At 41.4% G+C, this 21946-nt stretch overlaps 1 protein-coding gene across 1 annotated transcript in view; it reads left to right on the forward strand.

The window, feature by feature from the left end:
- The first annotated feature begins 1591 nt into the window (after positions 1-1591).
- map3k22 (mitogen-activated protein kinase kinase kinase 22) overlaps positions 1592-21946 on the forward strand; it is a 57879-nt gene continuing 37524 nt past the window's right edge. The window contains exons 1-3 of the mRNA XM_084746976.1: positions 1592-1769; positions 19204-19287; positions 20095-20139. Coding sequence (XP_084603102.1) covers positions 19269-19287; positions 20095-20139 — 64 coding nt within the window. The 5' untranslated portion in view covers positions 1592-1769; positions 19204-19268. The remainder of the gene's footprint in view (positions 1770-19203; positions 19288-20094; positions 20140-21946) is intronic.

A 21946-nucleotide genomic window follows, 5' to 3' on the forward strand; every position in this document is an offset into this window, starting at 1 on the left:
ATCTTTGTACTCAGCAGCTGATCAGCTGTGGTGTCCTGACAACACAGGCAGGAAATCAGCCACAGCAGCAGCCAGCCACAGCTGTCATCTACAGCACATGTGTCTCTGCAGCTTGAGGAGTTGCATGTTTGCAAACCAGGTAAAAGCAGGGTGTGATTTTTACTGTTTTACACTTAATAAACACGAGAATACTGCACAAGATATACTGCACATGCACATGTATTAAATGAAAAAATATTATATATATGTTAGAGTTTGTGGTGATGTGATCTGTTTTAATGTTATATGTGTCTTCTCTTCTGTTAATAAAAAAAAGAAGACGCACTGACCACTGAAGGCCACATACTCGATTAATTATTCTCCAGCATTTCTGGTAGGTAAGCCTTGTTTTCACCCTAGCAGCTGTTGATGACTTGCAGCCCGTACCGGCCGGTTGAGTGGAGTGAGGAGTTGGGCTGATGGGTCCAGTAGTATGAGAGATTAGTTGTGGACAAGCACACACAGGACCGATCGCATGATCTACACAAGGCATAGATCATTAATGTAAGATTTGTTTAGTAAATGGTGAGAAAGCCTCAGTGGTACTGTTGTCACAGTTCATACAGCAGATTGGTCCCCATGCTTAGATGCCTGATGATGCATAAACCTACCTCAGAACATGAGCTGGAGAAATATAACTTAAGTCATACCTCAGACATCACCTTGAATAAGAACTTCCATGTCAGTTGTTGGGATACCATGGTCTACTGGAACAAGACACACATGGACAAGGACTAAGAAAACTGAATTGATAAAGAAGAATACTACTTTAACAGCAGGCCCAAGGAGAGCAAGATCCACAGCAGCTGGTGGCCCAGTGCTCAAACAAGAGGTATGAAGGGCTGAACAGATGTGGAAAGTGAAGTCCAAAGTAGCCCCAGTGGTAACAGGAGCATTAGTCGCTGTGACCTCAAACCAGGAGAGTGGCTCCAGCAGATACCATGTAGGCTACAACATCTGAGATCAGGAAGACTGACGTCTAGGAACAGGTCATACTGTGCCGAAACTCACAGGCTTCTAGAGAGGACCTGAGCTAGAGGAAGACACACAATGACCCCTACATGTGGCTGGGTGGGAGATTTTATTTTTATTCTCTTAATAAATGTGTAATTGTATTGTAATTGCACCATTTTCAGCTGTTAATATCATATAGTTTTTTGTTCCGACGCAACTTGAAGTTTGCAGAATAGTTTGTAAGAGTTTAGGATAGTAAACAGTCATTTGGAGCAGATGTGCTTGCCGCAGGTGTCCACAGGGGGGCGGTGCTCCCTCCGCTTTGACGCCGCTGCTTTGGAAACGCACCAGCGCAGAGCGTCACCACTTCCTGGAGCTCACGTTGTTGGTGACATCAGAGGCGCAGCTCCAGGGAGAAACTCTGCTCCTCACTGTTAGTGTGTGTGGAGACAAGAAGCGGAGAGCAGGCTGAACAAACTTTACTCCGAAGCACGTCAACCGCTTGCAGTTCATCCTGTCCGTGAACGCACCTCTGGATTATATGCACCCGAGAGAAGAAGAGGAGAAGAGCTTTCTGTCTGAAAAAAAAAAAAACATTTCTGCGCTTCAGGTCAGACTGAGCGCAGTTTCCGGATAGCTACCCACTGTTTTGGGAAGATTTTCTCTGCATCTGTTGGGATTTTTCCGCTCTTCCTGTCGCTTATCTGTCAGAACTTAAAGTCGTCTTCTTAAATCCTGCAGAAACAACCACAACATGGAGACATACAGATAACAAGGTAAGATTATTTCTCTTTTTTTTATGTTTTAGTGCTAGTTACTGAGATCTCTGCTTTTACACTGTTATTTCCTGTTTATTGCAGGTGAAATGCCAGAACATTAAAGTGGACTTGCAGCTTTTGTGTAAATATTATTTACAGTTTAAATGACAGTTGTGATCAAACACAAGCATGTGCAGGACTTGTTTACTGGATAGGCCTCCTTGCAAGTGGAAACTCACTTGGACAACCTCAAATGAGTTTCAGTGAAAGTGTTTCTTCCACACAGCTTCACTTTTGTGGTAAAAAGATACTCTTTGTTGAGAAAATCACATTTTGCTGCTAGAGGTAAGGTTTGATTTGATTGTCAGTGGTTAATTCCGGTGCCATACATTGTTTTCACATGATTTTATCTATGGCTGCACAGTAAATCAAAAAATATTATCAAAATCTCAGTATGGCTAAGTGCAATATCCAAATCACAGAAGACACTTTTTTTGTTTTTGCTAAAAGAAAACTGTTTTACAAAACCGCATTATATTGAAATATAGAGCAGCAATTAAAGACTTTTCATTGTTGATTAATCTGTTAATCATTTTTTTTGATTAATTGATTAGTTGGTGAAAAATCTTGACGTCCTCAATCCAAAATTATTCTGTTTACTGTCATAGAGGAGTAAAGAAACTAGAAAATATTCATACATCAGAAGCTGCATCAGAGAATTTGAGCTATTTTTCCTAAGAAATGACTCCAAGTGATTAATTGTTGCAGCTGTAATGAAACACTGGAGCGCTGCAGAGATGCCTTGGCCTGCAAATCTTCTTCTCCAAGAGTAAGAAAACATGTTTGTTTGGTTCAGACCCCAGCAGATGTCACATCGTCATGATTTTTAATAGTTTTTTGTTAAAGTTAAGATGAAACTTGTGATGCAAAAATGATAATTCTAACTCACTGAGAATCATTGATTAGAACAAACTTTATTGTCCTGCCAAGGCGGCAAAATTGTTGTTGGTCTCACCCAGAAAAAAATGGACACACAGAACACAGAACAAAGATCTCTCAAATGTACAAGACTCATTCATGGTGTACAGCCGACACTCTTATATTTAACTTTACTGTAATTTGCTCGCCACAGTAAGTGCATTTGGGATAAATGAACCATATTAAAATAATCATACCGTGGTGTGCAGCCCTAGTTTTAACAATGATTTGCTCTTCGATGTCAGTAAAGCATAAATTGCATGTCTGGAGGTGTGAGTGATTACTGGAAAGTCACTGTCATCCTTTGCTTTTAGACTCATTTATAGCCTGTATCCTTTTTTTCTGTGCTGTCTGTCAGTCTTCCAGACCTCTGTGATTCACAGTGGTCAGTCAAACCAACCAGTGTTTTCCTTGAAAGGAGGAGGAATCCTCAGCTCTTGTCATGAAAACTCTCTCACTTGTCTTCCTGCTTCCTGTCCATTTCTGACCATGCATTTTCTTCTTCCTTTTTCCAGAATATTTTAGAATATAAATAGACATACAGAGTACACGCATATATCCCTTTGGTTCGACTTGCAAACGTACCACGAATCGCGTCATTACGTCACTGCATACGTCTCCACTTTCCCAGCAGCACTAGGGCCATTTTCAACAACAACAATGTCCGACTGCATTGTCTCTTTACAAGTGTTGCTCCCAGCTGCTGTTTTTCTCCTGCTCAGACTGCCGCCGCTTCGATTTCATGTCCACGTTGAAGCTCTAGTTCTTCGTCTTCTTTGGATTCGGAAGACTATCAGCACAGTTTTTAAAACATGGCTGTCACAAAGTTTAAGCTGTCTTGTTGGTCACAAAAATCCAACGCCCAGCCCCCTGAGGTAAGCGGTTCTTGGTTCTAGACCAGCAAAGTGTTGGTGCGGCTCTTGAACCAGTTTTCCTGGCGAGGAGTCAGTTCTTTGGCGGTCGAAATGTGAACAACTGGTTCAAGATTTGGCTCTGAACTGGTCCTCGAACTGCTTTGATGAAAAAGAGAAACTAAAAAACTCACAAAAACAGTCCATGTCCCACCCACATTCAAATTCACACACACACACATTCACATTAAAATTGAAAAGAAAGAAAAGTTAAGTGAATATATAAATAAATACAATGTAAAATAACAATACAGTCCTAGCTTATTCAGATGACGAGTGAAGTATTAATTCTGTAAACATTTAGACGTTGTTCAAAAGTGCTTGGATTTTGGATGAAGTGCTTGAAACTGTGTGAAACTGTAACTGCATTACTTTCATACTAAATCACTGTCTGATTGAATAGCTCACTATTAAAATAAGGAAAATAAGATCAGATCAGATATTGTCTCAGCCATTGTGTAGGAGGCCAAGTCCACCTACAGACAGATGACACATTTTTAAACCTCAGCCTTAGTGTTTTACTTTTATTTGTCACACTTCTGCAGAATTTCATCTCAGGGCTGCCCCACTTCCTACATTTACTGTTGTTTACTGTTGTTTATTATTAGAAGGAAGGTCAGCTCAATTTATGTTAATTATTCTCGTTGAAACACCTCCTGCTCCTGGCGCTCCTTTGAGTGGACAAACTCTGGACCAAACTCCTTTCAGAAATCAGGTATTTTATGATAGGGGCATATTTTTCCCTGTAAAAACTTCCAGTTCCACCATCACTAAGACTCTCCTCTGATTCGCTTTGATCTACAGATAGTTGGCGCACATGTCATTTACTCCGTAACATCGTTATCTAACCTGTGATGACGTGTGTGTTTGCCACAGACACTTGGCCCCGCACCACAGCCTTTTTCCTTACCAGACAGGAGAGTGGCATATGTTAATACCACTGAGTAGGTGGAGGGGGCATAAACAAAACCTTCAACAAGTGCTTAAAAGTGGAGCTGGCTTCTATTAAATATATATTTTCAATTTATTGAGGGGTACAACTTTGAAAGCTGGGGGCGACACGTCCCACCTGTGACCTGCGTTTTGTATATTATTTGTTTAAGTGTTATCTTAAGTTAATCTGGCAGCATGTTTTCTTGTCAGCTTCCTTGCTGCTCGCCTCATGTTTTTTTATGGTCTCAGAGCCGGCACATAACACTAGCCATGCATTTTCAAAGTATTTTGAGTCCATGCTGAGGCCACTATAGTGTAAAAAGTGATGATGAGGATGCCGGCGATGCTTCATCCACCACTCATCCCTGCGATGGCAGACCTCTGAGACAGTCCGCCAAATTAGATTTTAATGAGGCCATCATCACGTTCATCAAATCAAATACATATGAAGTGCACTCACAGGAGTCCGATCAGCGAACTAACTGACGGATGAGTTAATCAGCACATTGGCATGCCCTGGGGGCTCCCAAATAGCCTTAAAGTGAGAGTCAAACTGTCAAGTGGAAACCGCCCACAGATACGGTTGGTGGTGCCTCAAGCAAAACAATCCATTTGGCTGATAACGGGACTGGATCCCACAGTCAAAATGCCAGCCAGAGACACGAGCGATGGGCTACTAATTGTGTTTTGATGAGACAAATGAAGACGGGGAGCTGAAACAAGAGTTTATCGCAAGGTCGATCCTGTTTGTCATGTGCTCAAGGAGAGTTTCAAGGCATCTCATTTCATTCTGATAAAGCTTTCGAGGCCTGTGTTGTCATTCTTGAAAAGAGGGTTATAAAGTATGTCACGCACTGCAGACTTCACTCATGCAGGCCCACTTAAGGGGAAATTGTGTTCATCCATTAACTCTCCTTAACATCCTGCTGTCAACTCTCAGGACAATTTCACGCTGGCTCCTCTTTGCGAGTCATTAGCTGAGTGTCTTAATCAGAGTGAACGCGACCTCTTCTTCTCCCTCCGCTGAGGAGTGTGAAGTCATGCTATCATACACCGCACTCGCAGAAGCCTGACCGCTTCTTGCCAGACGCCCACTGACCAGAGGGGCTAGAGGTGAAAGGTTACTGTGACTCATATAAGAAGACTGATTATCTTCCCCAGAAGGCCTGCTTTTGTTGCCTGGTTACCCTAGAAAGCAAAACAAGTTTGTCATTAGGTGTGAGAAAGTGTCATACCTTCCCAACTAGCCTAACACAGTGTTATTAGACAGTGTGTGACTTTGCACAGCACAGAAGTCTGCAGAGATGTTGTGTTCAAGGAACAGTGGCTTTGGAAACTGTTCAAACTCTTCCCTGTTTTTTTTTTTTTTACACATTTCATTGTCTTGTAGTGTAACAGAAAACCTGCTTTTCAAACTGGAGTCGTGCAGTTTGAAAGGCATGTAAAAAGAAAAAAACACAATTGCATTATGGGAAATGTAGGAACAAGCATTTCTGGAGGTTGACCCATTCAAAGTCAGATTTGTCTCTTGTGAGACTAAATTGCTGGACTAAGCCTTTAAAATTAGTTGAACCAGACAAAAAACAGACTGAGAACTCATGTTTCATTTGCTCTGGCAGACACGTCTGTCCACCCTTCCATTCAGAGATTTCCACTCGTCCTGGATTTCATTCGGCCGACAACATCCATCCATCCATCCATCCAGATCTTAAAAGTCACCTCTCTGTAAGGGATACTAGGAACTGATATTCATTTAGTTCCGAAGGATCAGACATCTGGGAACCTGTTCTCAGCTGGAACCAGTTCTTGATTCCCATCTCTACATTTCGGTGACACCATGTGTCCAGGGTCTGTCACTGCATTGCATATTTCTCACCTCAGATGTTTTCAGAAACACATTTTAGTATACTCTTTAGCTGAAAATTTAGCTAGTTTTATCACCAGGCCGCCATTTTTTTCCTGCATGAAACCAGACCAAGCATTGCCCTAACTTGCATGTCATTGAGCGATGCGTCACACTCTGATTGGCTGTAGGTCTGTCCATTTGCACCCAGATGCATTTTAGTCTGCGGTCCTTCGGAAACCAAAAATGAACTGAGAGATAATGTCAGGATAACATTAACCCGTAATAACAAAGCAAACACTTTTTTAAAAAAGTTTAATTGACTGAAATATAGAAATATTGTCTTTAAAAATGCAATCAAAGCCATCAATGCTCCAAATTGAGCTTGGAGCATCCTGATTTCCTTCAGTCTTTATTCATTAACCAATAGAACTTTAAGTATGTGTGGGCCACATTTAGTTCACTGGATGTAATAAATAGAGGCTCAACACCTGTCAAAACCAAGCTATAAAGTCCAAGGAATTCTCCGCAGACCTATTAGATAGCATGGTGTTGAAGCATAGAGCCAGAGACCGGGACAAAAACCATTTAAAGTTTCATCACTGAGACATAATGGAAGATATTTTGAGGCATCACCATGACTCTGAAGCCGCCAATTTCAGGAACTGGGCAAGAAAGGCCAAGTAACAAGTAACCATTGTAAGAGAGCTTCAGTCTTCTGCAGAGATGGAAGAACCAGGCAGAAAGGCAGCCGTCTCTGCAGCTCTCATCACATCAATCAGAGCTTTGTGGGTGGATAGAACCGTAGAACGAAGCCACTCTTTAGTAAAACACCAACGACAGCCCTCTCAGTCTTTGCCAGATGGCATGCAGGACTCTGAGCATGAGAGGAAAGAGATTGTCTAGTCTGACAAGACAAGAAATTGAGCTCTTTGGCCTGATTGCCAAGCAAGCACTGTATCTGGCACAACTCAAATACCAGCCACCTGGATTATACCATCCCTACGGTGAAGCCTAGCAGTTGTAGCATCATGCTTCTCAGCTGCAGAGACTGGGAGACAGGTCAGGACAGAGAAACCAACGAGCTGGGACAAATACAGACATATCCTTGAGGAAAATAATCTTAAAATCAGAGGGATTTACCACTTCGCTCGATGAAGTCGTAAAAACATTTGTCACGATACCAGAATTTTCCCTGCACACAAAATAGGAATTTTTTTTGTTCCTATTTAGTAACATCTTGCACACGGAGCTGATACAGAGAAAGTCACTGAGCACCGTCTGGTTTTGTTGGAAGCCAAATTAAAGGCAGGACAATGAAGACTGAACTGAACTGAGGTCTTGAGTTAAGCAAAATTACAAGAGAGGTTGTGCTTTACTTTAGGTAACTGCCTTTGTCCTGACCACATCACATTGATATAATCTAAATATATTCATGTTGTGGAGCCATTCGCTGGCAAAAAAGTTTTTGATTGTGTCATCTCTGTTTCCCTGGAGACACAACAAGGCCTGACTAATAACTGGAAATCAATCAGTCGTGTTAGTAGAACTCCCATGTAATGAAACCAAGTTTGCCACTCCAGCAAGTAGGCTGACCCTTAGTGACGACATGGCAACAGAGACAATTTGTAGCCGCTGTTGAGTCAGCAGCCAACTTGAGCTAACATTCATGCTTTCTAGAGGTTGTGGGATTTACCAGACTGAATAAATACCACACATACAAACACAATCTCGTTGTAACTAAGATATGTGCTGAAAAAAGGAGGGAAAAAAAACTTTCCTGTCTGTAAACTAAACTTGAAAAAAAGAAAGATGCAATCATTTCCAATATTCATAACATGTTTTTTTTTATCTCATGAAATATTCAACTTTTTGAATGTTTTTGCTCTCTAGCTTGTCACACACAAGGGAGGCGTGCCTCTAATGGGAGACCAGCAGCAACAGAACCATAAATTGTCATTAAATAAAGTTGATTTAATTATTCTGTAAGTGTTACTTTAACAGCTGTAGGAAATATCTGAACATGAGGTCACAGTCTGTACAGGTCCACTGTGGTGCAGGATTTATTTTCATGAATAAAAATGTTTTCAAATGTTGTCAAAATACCTCTGTGATATGTGAAATATGTCAGTAAGAGTACAGTAATGGCTGCTATGTAGTTTCCATACATCTTCTTTACCCCTTCAGAAGCATTTATAATTAAATTTTAAGAAAAACAAATATACTATGATATATTCTGTTACTGTCTGTGCTTCAGATTGTACCATGATATAAATTTTAGGCTAAACCACCCAATTGTGTTGTTTTAGATACTTTTAACAACATTACTCTGATTGTCTCTGCCAAACGCAGATTTGGATCTTGTGATTTGACCTCATGATCTCAGTTTTTTTTGACACTTTCTAAAGTGTGACAGAGCTTGAGCTTGTGTGCAATGAAGAAAAACTGACGCTGCACAAATACAGGTGTGCAGAGCTGGTTGCGGCACACCCAAGATGACGTAAATCAGTTATTGTGCTGACCGTGGTGCTTCTGTACGGTCATACTGAATTAAGAGTCTGGTTACATGTGTGGAATTTCAGTTTTTCTCATTGAATGTTATAAAAAATGACAACATGAGGTGTTTTCTGAGGGATAATGGCATAAAATACAACTTTTAGTGCTTTAAATGACGCCTACAGAGGAAGAAAATGTGGAAAAAGTGAAGAAATCTGTCTGCTTTCTGAAGTCAGTCTGGGTCGCCTTTCTTTATCTGTGAAAGTGCCGTAAGGTCCGGCCCCCTCCTCCTCAGAAACCAAGAGGAAGTTGTCCTGATTGAGCTTTGTCTGCACAGCTTGTCTGACCGTAAGGACAATGCCATCAGCAGCAGCAGAGCCTGAGCCTGCAAGGACAGCCGGATAGACAACAACACACTGCCAGACTGGACTCAGACAATAACACTGAGGACAAGTGTTATGTGAAATACCGTAACTGGTCAGGCGTTCTTGTTTTTGATTGTATTCCAATGTGTAAATAAAGAAGAAAGGCGGTTTGTAGTTTGTTGCTGAGACGTTAAATGAAATCAACAGGGGGGGGGACTCTTGAAATTAAATCATGAAATTGCTTTTGCATTTTTCATAGTCACACTCACTCAGCCTTTTTAGCATCAGAAGCCAAGAGCTGAGCCTCTTTTCTTGGATAAACCTTCGGAGTAAAAGGTAAAATACTTTTCTTGCCTCTTCCTGAACCACAGCTGTTTGACATTCGGTCTCGTGAAATGGGTTTAAGTCTATGAGCTGTCTCTGCATGGCTGCGTTTGGGTGGAGAAACACAATGAATGAATGTGCTTGTAATAGCATGTCACCGCATAATGGAAAAGACAGCTTACTTTACAGATTGTGCTGCTTCGATTCCTCTCGGGAGGGGGAGAGTACAGTTCCAGTGATCCGGGGAGCGGATGTATTGTAGATGGCAAGAGAATCACTCCTTCATTTGGCTATTTTTAGCCGGTGTTGTGCGGTTGATGATAATGGCAGACAGATCTACTTATCTCTGAGCTAATAGAGCCATCACTTTCACTGAGGAGGATCCTTTTTCACTGGAGCCTGATTGGTACCAGTGACCAGTGGACTGAGCTAACCTAGTACATCCAGCTACACTATTTATATCTCCCTTTGGGCCCTGAGCGTTCTGACCATTTTCTCTCGTTGCACTGGAATTTCATTCCAAACTGAAGAGACATTTTAGAGACTTAAAACCACTGGAAACCCAAATATACAATAGCCTTTTAACTATGTAAGTTATGGTCATTTGTACCTAATAGTAGAAAAAATATTGCAAATTAGTTCTAATCCAAATCCAAATATTGTAAATATATATATACACTAAAGTAAAACAAAACTATGTATATAGTTAATCTTCACATAAAGATAAACTGTGACTGTGTTTGTGCACGAAGCATCGTTGATGTAAACAGAGGGAAGTCCTCCACTCAACCTGCTGCCAGAGTCTCGCGGGTTGCGTCCTGTCGGCTCGGAACACGATCCCCCCCGTCAAGTGCAACACCTTGATCCAGGATGTTGTGGTGGAGCAAGTCTCTGTAAGATGTGGGCATAACAATCTCTGGTTTTCCGTTGTTTGTCCAGCCGAAGTCCCCTTACAGCCTTTTCATTTAGTTGACTGGAAATTAGCCAGGAGCAGCCTTGAGTGCAAGTTTGGTGAGTTCCTCCTGGGGTGACCACTCAACACGTGGCGGTGATTGGTCCGGCTTATCTGGATGGATGTTCGAAAGATGCCGTGTACATTGTAGATCATCTTAGGGTCGACTGCCCTTTGAGCCAAACCCCGGGCTTAATTTTACAATATCTATAAGCATATTTCTGTCATAAATCATATGTAATCCTGCCGTTGTAATTGTGCACAATCCTAATATTGGGTTTGAATTGGCGCGCAAAGTAAAATGGTAAAAGTATTCTGAATACATAATACACTTAAACTGATATTGTTTTTCAGGTGGTTAAAATGCATTTTGGTGCTGACCCTACCCACAGTAGAACATCGCTTAGCTTGCACGCCGGCTCTCCTGAGGGAGATGGTAATCAAAACATGATTTTCACGCAGTCGTGAGAAATATTCTCAACAGCAAAATGAGCTGTTATTTTGAACTGTGCTTTCTAATTGTTACGAACGTGCATTTGCACTCTTTTTTTTTTTTTTGTGGATGCTTAATGAGCTACTCAACTTTGATATCATTTATGCATTTATTTAAATTGCGACCCTAAATGAATCTCACCGTGGCTCTACAGCGTAATGAGATACAGTAGATCTTCTTTGAATAATTGGCACTCCAGTGCAGCTCCTTTTATTGAACATGCATTTAAAGTTGAGACGAGTGATACAAATGTGCAAATAATGGCATCAAATCAAAAGGGAAAATCCTTTATTTGAAATAAAACATAGATTTAGTGCCAGATGACGGGAAGAATCCTCTTGTTGTGTTGTAGGAAAGGAGTTGTTAAGCCTTGTTTTGAAAATCTTGGATCTCTTCTCAGCAATAACTCCTCTGAGACAAAGCAAGAAGAGCCAGGGTTATGATAAATGAGTGCTGGGGCCCCACATGGAGTGACGTTCTCCTGCCCACGCACTCCCACCACCACCCAGAAGTCCTCAAGTGTGTCCCCGCATAGAAAACCCTCCGCTCACTCAGTGTGTGCAGGAGGACACACTGTATTGTCTTACTTCCCAGAATCAGTCTGAATAATGTTTCTGACTCATTTGGCCACGTCTCAGCCTTGGCAAGCGTTCAGCGGACAGGACACCCCCGCCACTGACCTTTTAAAAAGAGTAAGTCACCTAAATATCCGTGGCTCACTAATCACCCTTCACTTCCTGCCCGTGTTGCAACTCAGACAGCCCACCGGGTATTGTGACCAGCTCAGCGTCTCCTCATGATATCAGGCCTATGATGCATTATACGTGATCTCATCAGCAGTACAGATTTGTGTTGGTCATTTTTATTTTGGATACAGTTTTTAAAAGTCTGTTTCTAAAAACTGTGTTGTCATGTCAACAATACATGAAGTGTAATTTTTTAAAGGACCATGTCAGCGGTTTTGTGGATTTTAGCCATTACACATCACTCACACTTAACATCACATCTCCTTTGGCTTCCATTAACTTCCATACAATATTACAGTCAGTTAGCAGACTCCTGAAAATTGCAGCTTGTGTAATCCAGCCATCTCAGTGAACACCAAGTCGTCTGCATTAGCAGTATGTATATTGCCAAAATTACATCATTGTTGTGAGGTTATGCAGTGCAAACTTCTCTACTCACATCAACCTCCATTTAAACTGGATTATCACACAACAATAACATAAATAAACGGATGTAGACACAATATAAGCAGGTCTCAGGGGTTTGCTCATTTTCATATTCTACAGAAATGACAGGAAACCAACTGCTGGAGAGTTAGATGAGAAGATTGCTGCTACTCTGTATGGTGGACCTAGAAGCCAGTTAGTTTAGCTTAGCATTAGGACTCGATACAAGGAGATGGCTATGTCCTGACCTGGCTTTGTCCAGAGGTCTTTTAAGTGGCTAAAATGTGCAAATGTGCTGGTATGGTCCTTTAAAACCTGCTGCAAGTCCTGGAGTTAAAAGCCACTACAAGGAACTGTAATTTTGCGTTGATTTTTAGTGTTACCACAGCCAAAACCACTATATTTAACATCAAAAATAAAATAATCTAAAGCAAAATCTCCTTCTGCTTCTTTACAACTGTTTGCTGTAACTTTTCCTGGGATAATGTAAACACAGGCCCTTCCAGTCTGCATGATGTAAATAGTTTCATCTGATTTCAAGGAGAATAATAATAACTATTCTTCTCACTGATCACTCGTCTTGTTTGCTTATGTAGATTATATACAGGCATCAGTGTTAAAGTGAATTTCATAACTGGTTAAAAACTTCTCGTTGCACATTTAAGCAATCATGTCATGTCGTCAGTCCATGAATATGCAGGAATGAATAACCAGCCACTGAAGAAGCTAGCTGTCAAAACCAGCCAGTTTCGCAACTGTCTATGATAAAAATCTGCACTTTAGTGGCCTACAGGGGATCAAGGTGCTCAGATCCTTTCTGTCTTCTATCAGCAGATGTCCTCTCAATTGTCCTCTCCACCTCCTGATCTCTGCGTTTCTCTTCATGGACTGTCTATTTTGGCGTCTGATGGCGGTCACAGACAAGCTGTGCTGGAGGATGGAAACCCAGAGAGCCCAACAGGCTTGTTACAATGTTTTTGAAGTTGACCTGAAATGGCGATTTCCTTGGGACTCCGCTAAAGTGATGTCAGACATGAGGTCATACTGCGCAGGCCACCAGGCAGCTGGAGAGCAGACCTTCTCTGGTACGGAGAGGGGGGAGTTTCCCTCAGAGATCTATGGCCAACATCACATTGTTTACTTGGTTAGAGAGTGATGTAACAGAGCTGAAAGAGGTTTAGCGTAAATGTGCGCACACATATACGTGCTTGGTCTTGGCTGTCATTTCTGTCCAATCGATCCAATAAAAATAAAAATGCAGTGCATGGTTTGAGGAGCACGGCTCTGCTTTGTCTGGCTCAGACAATTCCCAACAACCCTTGTCTGAAATCCCATCCTCTGCTGTCCTCGTTTTAATTAACTTCCTCTGTCATTTCAGCACAGTCCTCATACTGTGACAAAGGAGCAGCCTCTGCCAGTAAAACATTGGCCCGAGCCGCGATGTTATCCATGAAGTGCGTCACAGTGTTCGAAGCACTTCTGGATGTGGCGTTTGTAGGTTTGTCTCATGATCTAGTGGAGAGACAGACAGTCTTTTCTTGGGGGACGTGTGGCGGCGGAGCAACAAGAGCGAGTGGCGATTAGCATTTGATCTTCAACAAGCGGGGCTGTCACAGTGCCCGCCTGCCAAGACGCGTGTGGAGAATTGGGCTGGCGATCTGTGGGCACCACTCGCCCGGCATCCCGCTGGGCAGAGGGGCGAAGCAGATGGGCCATCTGGTGACTCGCTGGCACAAGACGGGGGCTGTTCTGTTCCTGTGTGTGCATGTGTGTGTGTGTAGCATCAACAGACTGGGCCACGTGGCGTTAGGAGACCACCTGTCTTGCGGCTGCTCTTCATCTCTTTCATGTGTGGTCAGCAGCGCTGCACTTGCACAGCCTGACACTGAGCTTTACTGGGACATATCATACCCCACTTCAGTCCACTCTCTGCTGCCTTATATCAAAGGTATATCAGCTAGACAAAACACACATAAGCTGGGCTGCACTCAGAAGGATTAATTTTTAAACCCAATTAAATCATGGTTTCTCTAAATTATGTTGCACCAAACTTTGAAACTAGCTTGAAATTAACATAAAATTTAAACCTCTCTTTAAATCCCAGTTTAGTTTTTACTCCAGACATTTCTCAAAGGAAGTTAAGAGACAAACTTTCACTCCAGTTGATCTGTTGCTGCCAGGCAGTCTCTTTTTTCCTTACTGTGCTGTTGTCTGTGTTTTAATCATTTATTTTTGGTCATATTTTAATTTGACCAACAAGTCTTTGTTAGAGGAGGAGAAATTGGAGCCTCCTTGCTGAGTCGTTGTGACTTTTTAGCTAGCTTGTAAACAATGTAAGGTTTTGTTTACTTTTTCGCCGGCTAGCAAACAATGTAACTTAAGAAAAAGGTTTTAGCTAGCAACAAAACAATGTGGCATTTAGTTTTGGTGATTAATATAAGTCACATTCATGCTCTGGGATGTATTTAAAATACACTATTCACAGAAATTGGTCAGTTTCACATTTTTTCCCAGGCTCCACGCTTTAAAGTTTTAGCTTTCCGATCCATCAGCTCTTGTGATTTGTGCAACTGACAGCCGTGTACTGCATGTTCCCATGTTCAAACCCAGCTGGCACCCTGTGACTCTGCCCCTCAGGCTGTAAATTGCTCAAGTGGCCGTCTTTATTGCTTTTATGAAAAGTTTTTCTGGCTGTCTGGCACAAAGAGAAAGTATGAGTGTCTCTGCAGACATGCTGGAGCGTTTGTGATGAGTGTTTGGGACACAGTGTACACACAGCGGTGCGGGCTTTAAAAGCACGAGAACACATGCAGCATGGACACTGGAGATAGCAACACAAGAAAATAAATGACGCTTTAAGAAAAAAAAAAGACAGAAACTATCAAGGGAGTGTTGCTATTAATCTCTCTTGAGGCTCTTTAGTCTTTTACCAAAGATTTTGTGTTGGAATCTGCTTTCTCTTTCTCTAGTTATTGCATTTTTCTCCCCACAAGCCTTGTATGGATTATCTCCCTTTAACTCTAATGTGTTACATCGATTCTTGCTCCCTTTGTAACCGAGCTACCTTTGAATGCGACTGTGCAATTAATCATGTGATGAAGTGTTTAGTTTGCTGCAGGAATGAATCCGAAGCAATGTAGTCAAACTGCAGAGCTGATACCAAATGTTGGCTGAATCACTGGGGCTGTGAGACTGTAGCCACTGACAACAGTAGCTGTGACTTTGTGTTGTCTGTCTGTGTGTAGCAACAAGCAGCCAGTAGCGGCTCAGATCACTCAGCCATGCAACCTGTTAACTCTTTTTAATCATAGTCTCATTGTGTTCTTAAAATGGACTTGGAAAGTGTTACAGTACCCTTTAAAAAATATTGGGAAACTTTTTTTTAAAATCATGCTGTAACGTGTTTCTTTGTGCTGCATGTCATCATTTATACAGAGGAGGAATAGACGTATAAAATTACTTCATTTTACTCATGTTCTGTTTTTCGTACTTCCTCTTTGATGTTCCAGTGCAAATACGTATTATCAGGTTTTGGTTTTTTTTTTATTTTGCATTTTAATTCAGGATTATGAAAGACAAAGTAAGACATTGTTCCTCGTACGGTTGAATTCAGAGGCGCTCTTGTATGTAACCTTACTTACCTGGAACCATATGAGCAGAAGCTTACAGTGGCTAATATCCGTTAGCAAACTTTGCATAATTATTTCTTTAAAATTGACAAGACTGAGAGACCTTTTGTGCTTCTGTTATGATAAAGTTGATAAAATTAACTAATTCTAACAAGGTCCAATAATAATGTTTTATGCCACTGGCCCAATCGGGCAACTGGCTGATTGTATTTACTGGCCCAACAAACTTTTTATTGGCCACAAACCATTATTGTTGGACCCTTAGCAATAATGAAGACACTATTACACTTCCGTGATGTAGTCAGGACCGAGGCTCTTGTGCCAATAATGTTAAAGCTCACCCTAGAATGTAGTGTTGTGATTATACAACGGTTGCCAACAAAATAAAAGATATAATCAAAATGCATTCATATTGTGGGTCAATTTGCTCTCAAAATGAAAAACTTTTTGCTAGTGTCATCTCCGTTTCCCTGGAAACACATGGCGTCTGACTCCTATGTAATAAAACCTAGTTTACCACAAGTAGGCCAACCCTTAGTCACGACCGGCAGCAGAGACGAGTTTTAGTCCCTGTTGAGTCAGCAGCCAACCTGAGTTAACACTGATTTTTCTAGAGATTGTTGGATTTCCCAAACCGAATAAATACCACAGATACAAACACAGAACTGCTATGCTAGCTCTGTCTTGTTTTAACTAAGATATACGTTGACAGAAAGATCATTTTTACATGGACATTTTAGCTACTACTTCTGCAAATGTCACAACCTCACAAAACTGTTTGCTCCCCAACTTGTAGCACACAAAGGAGGTGCACACCTGTATTAACGGGCAGTGTAGCAACAATCTGACAGATCTGATTTATTTTCATGAGAAAAAAAAAACATTTCAGAAACATCCCCCCTCTGGACAGAGTAATATTTTTAGTGATGAGCATCGTGTCATGCTGATGAGATCATGTTCTCAATGATGATTCACTTTGCGTGGTTGGGTCTACTTTTTGTGAAATTCTCTTTTTATTCTTCGTCTAAGGTAGCAGCTACTCTGACTGGGTTCCACCCACAACAGAACAACAACCACATAAAAACAGAACATATTGTACCTGTAAAATGTGTCAGCGAGAACATGTTCTAGACAAGTAGAGGTCAAGTAAAAAACTGAACATCATGGTTTTTTTTGGTAATCTTTTAAATCTTGCATTACTTCATTGACCATAGATCACTTGCGGTCACAGTTGCTGTTCTGCAAAATATCAATAGTCTAGCTTTCTGTAAGTCTTAAATTTAGCTCTGCATACCAGTGAAATGCCCTTTTTGGCTTTCTGAAACCTTCAGCTTCCCTTTGGTGAGCCTGACATGGCTTTGTGATTGATGCTGTGGGGGAAAACACATTTTAATATCGCAGCGTACTGTACTGCAGCTGTTTCTCTGATTCCTGTTCCCCTTTTGCTAAGAGAAAAACAAAACTATGTGTGTGTGAAATATCCGCTAGTAGCCTGTAACAGGATGTGACAATCATCTTTAAGAAAAGTTGACGGTTCACTTTCCTGCGCTGCAGTATGAAATATTGGTTTGGTGTAGAGGCTCCTGGGCGACAGAACAAATTGAGCAACTTACATACAACTTTGCTATTTTTTAAGATTTGAGCCACGCCAAGGCAAAATCTTTGCTGCCACAAAAAAATAAATAAATAAATAAAACAAACATAGACGATGACTTAACAGCGTTATAACTTGGTGTTTGATTGATTCTGATCCATCAACCAGTGAGTACTTTAGTGAGGATTTTTAGTTTTTGAAACGGCTCACCTCTCATTCTCAGGGTCTTCTCCCACTAAAAAAAACACACCTGAACAACAGGACCTGGTAGCGACTTGAGACAACAGAATCCAAAATGTAAATTTTCTCCAGAAATACATGTCTTTTATTTAACGCTTTAACTGACACCTAAGAAATTATTAATATTTCAAATCGGTGGAGTTTGGTGTAGTATTTCCCCCAGAGAGTGCAGGAATGTTTAGTTTAATACAAGCTGCGAATGTGTTTATTTTTTTACATTTTGTCATGACTGTGGAAACACTAGGTAACTTGTCTCTAATGCACCATGTTTGAATGAAGGTGGTGCAGAGAGACCACTTCTATGTGCGACGTGACATTAGGTGTAGGCTGATCACGTGATCACAAAGATCAAAATATGTGTTTCTGGAGGTTAGGAAAATGATTGAAAATGAGAAGAAACAAGTCTCGCTGTCCCCCCCAAAGGACATGCATACACTTCTAAAATCTTAATATGATATATCTAGAATTCTCATAAATAAAACAAATAATAAATCTTTATATTTAGTCACTGAACTCCTTTACTACAAAATAACATTTCCATGTAACCTCCAACCTATATGTGTGTTACATCAGTAGAAAGCCTAGGATGTGCTTTACAGAGGACTAATACATGTACTAATTACATGTATGGTGTTTGTATGGTGTCCCCCCACAGAGGACACGTATGAATTACAGGGTCTTAGAGGGATAGTACCATATAAACTGAGCTTTATAGTGAAAGAGCAGTGTTTCTGGCCGTGACTGAAATCTCTATATTGCAAGAAATGGCACTTTCAGGTGTTAATGAAAACTGAAAAGTGTAACCAGGCTCCCATGGTTTGGTACACATAAACAATGTTACTCTGCAAAACAGCTGCATTTTCTCTTCTTTACTTACAATCATCAGTGGAACAAAACTGTCAGAGGTAAAAGGCTCTTTTCTGTATCACCTCATTTATGGGATGTGACAACCGCTTTTCTGCTCCGCGCTCCCCAACTGAATGCATAAAGACGTTTTTTTTTTGTCTTTGAAGTGCTCATGGTCTTCACCTGAGGCAGGCAGTTAGGCAAACGCCCATGCCTGCCTCGCTGCTGCTGCTGCTGCACCATGGGATCTCAAGGGCACGAGGCTCCTCCATCATCAAACACGGAGGAATTCCTCCACCGCTGCTGCTGGCTCGTGGTTCTCAGAGTGGCAATAAAGAGACATCAGGGCATTGACAGGATTTAGATGGCTTGAGTTTACCATCATCAGATGCAGCTCTTGGCTGTCATGTTGTTATTTGTCTGCCAGGAGTTCTTTAAAAATAAAGGATATGTCAATCTCACGAGACCTTTCTTGTTAAATAAAGATGAAATAAATAACAGAAGCAAGCGGTGACATTGATATTGGAAAAAAAAAAGCGCTTTGTGTTGAAACTGCCACCTGCGTCCTGTTTTGTCATTGTTTTTGCGCAATCACAGAAATATTATGTGCACCGAGCTGAAGGAAAAGTGGATCTTGGATGTTGAAATGGCGTTGTTTTTGTGTTTTTGTTCCTAGGATGAAATCTTCGCTTGCAGAGAGAAGTTGAGCTCCGTGCTCGAGTTCAACAGGGCCACTTCCTGATGATGACAGTAAACATGGGTGAGTAGTATTCGAAAGCAGGTTACATGCATACAGGAACGTGCACGACTGCATTGGAAACGCACAAACATACACACCTCTCACACACACATCCTCTGGCAGGAACAGTGCAGAGAAAAATAACACATGTATGAGAGCGGAAAAGTGCGAAGAGGCTGTTAACAGCTCCAGATGGCCGCTTTTGTACACACTTGTTTTTACATTATTGTTAGTAAAAATGTTATTTTCCTGATTTTTATATTTTAATCAGATATGGCCACTTGATTTCACACATAGGAAAGTTCTCCATGCACAAACATCTCCCTCGAAAAATTCAAATATAGCCAACAATATTCCAGTGTTGCACATTTATTTATATCACACCTACCAAGCCTGTGAACACACATATGCACTCCTACCTCTATGCAAAACCACTCACCCACCCACACGCACAGACACACACACACACACACACACACACACACACACACACACACACACACACACACACACACACACACACACACACACAGAGAGTTCCTCCATACAATACAACTCAAACAATAGACTCTCTCCTGTGCTATATTTGCATGGTCACAGGACCTGTAGACCTGTCGGCCTGGAGGAGCTGCAGTCTCAAGCTGTTGCTAGCTGACCTCTGTAAACAAAGCTCAAAATATTGAATCAATAGCTGTGGTCTACTCTCACCATTCAAGACTAAACACAATGCACTATGCATCATAGCTACACTGCAGCGCTCACCCCTGGCTCTTTATTTTTGACTTCTGTCTGCCATGATCCAAAACCACGTTGCCTTTGTTTCCACAGATGACGGTCTCCAAAATGGACCCGGACAGCACAGAAACTCACAAGGTAAACCATAACTGTCTCAAGAAAATTGCATTGCAGAAATTGTTTGACATTATGGGAAATATGGTTAATGGTAGATAAGAGGATCTTCACTGATCTTATGTTATTATGTGCATTATTGGGCTAGCTTAGCACAACTGACAGCAGGGGCAAACCCCTTAACTGATAGAGAGACAGAGCAGAGACCTGCTATCACATACTGTATATTGCATTGAATATGTTCAGGTCTTATCTCATTTGCGCTTACCTACTGTAGCTGTTCAGTCGGCAGCAGTTGTAGCGTAGCTAATGTTAGTGTTATGCACTCTGAGGACCCCTTAGAGGTTATGGACCTCCTGTTGAAGACCCAGGAATTAAATTGTGTACAATCTGGCAAACAAAATTCCAGGAGAGCCGGGAGAGATGCAGGGAGAACAACAGATTTTGCAGCAGGAGAACTCAGCTTCCTCAGTCAGTATAGCACACAGTGTGGAGTTTATTGCTTGAATTGACTAGATTTTCCATCACATGAAAAGTGTCTTATTTAACCTTTAATGCACCGACATTACAGTAGCGTGAATAACTCTCTGCCAAAAAGTGAATGGACATATTTTCCTAAATGTCACACCATTTCTTTAACATGAATTTAATATACACAAAGTCCTCTTTAAAAGCTCATTACATTTTTATTACAGTGTGGTGGAAATACAAGCATACACAGACCGAGAGAAGCAATGTCACAGCCTTTAGATATTGAATGGAAGTGTTTGCAGACATTCGCCATTGAAAAGACTTTCGGCACAGACCTTGTACAAACATTAATTGTGCAACTATTGTCACACACCCACAATACTCTGCATTACATCAGAGTCATTATACTTAGTGAAAGATTAACTTCAGGGCTTAAATGTTACACCCATTAGCTGCTAAATTAGCTCTATCGCAGTTTCGACAAACAGCATGATGCGTAGAGAGCCTAGAGTGTGCCTTTCTTATTATAGCTGGTGTGTGTACATGTGTGTGTGTGTGTGTGTGTGTTGTGCGTCAGAGCTCGGCCCATGCTGCTACAGAGTGAGGACACATTTGGCTCCAGCTGCTAATCCAGCCGGATGCCTTTGCCATGATGTGTCTCTCGGCACCAGGAAATCCCCTCAATGTCTTCATTCAGGCAGCCTGCTTCACACACACACTCACTGGTCCTTACACAGACTTTGTTAGCTTGCAAGTTGCAGAACTAGTCTTTTAAAGGCATAGTTTGGATTATTTGATGTGCGGTTGTGTGAAGCACTTATCATAGTCAGTGTATTACATACAGTAGATGATGGTCTGCACGCCCCCAGTTTGGAGAAGCAGGGCGGAGTATCGAAGGGAGTTTGAGCATAAACTGCTGTGCACAGAGTCAGCAATAAACAGTATTTTAGCAACTTCAAAAAGGTCCTCTTAAATAAATCAAAGTTTTAGAATATTTTCACTGCTTTACCTCGCCTCGTCTTTTCTGATGGGAAACTGCTGTTATATTAGTCAAATATCGCACTTTCTCTCTGAACAAACCAAACCCCATAGGTGAAATCAGTAATTTCACTTCACAGAGCGCAGGAGTTGCTGGGCTACTGCTGCCTCAATCCTTTAGTTTGTTTGTGTTATTGTGTGACTTTGGTGTATCTGAATTATCCTTTTCAAACACAGAAGTCATACAATAATACAAACAAGCTAATAGATCATGGCTGAGCTAGACCAGCAACTCCTGTGTTCTGCAAGGTAAAATTACTGATTTTGCCTATGGAGTTTGGTTGGTCTGGCAAGAGCCATATTTGGCATATATAACAACGGT

The sequence above is a fragment of the Lutjanus erythropterus genome, chromosome 21 (genome assembly GCF_056507025.1).
Source record: "Lutjanus erythropterus isolate fLutEry1 chromosome 21, fLutEry1.hap2, whole genome shotgun sequence".
NCBI classification, from domain to species: Eukaryota; Metazoa; Chordata; class Actinopteri; order Lutjaniformes; family Lutjanidae; genus Lutjanus; species Lutjanus erythropterus.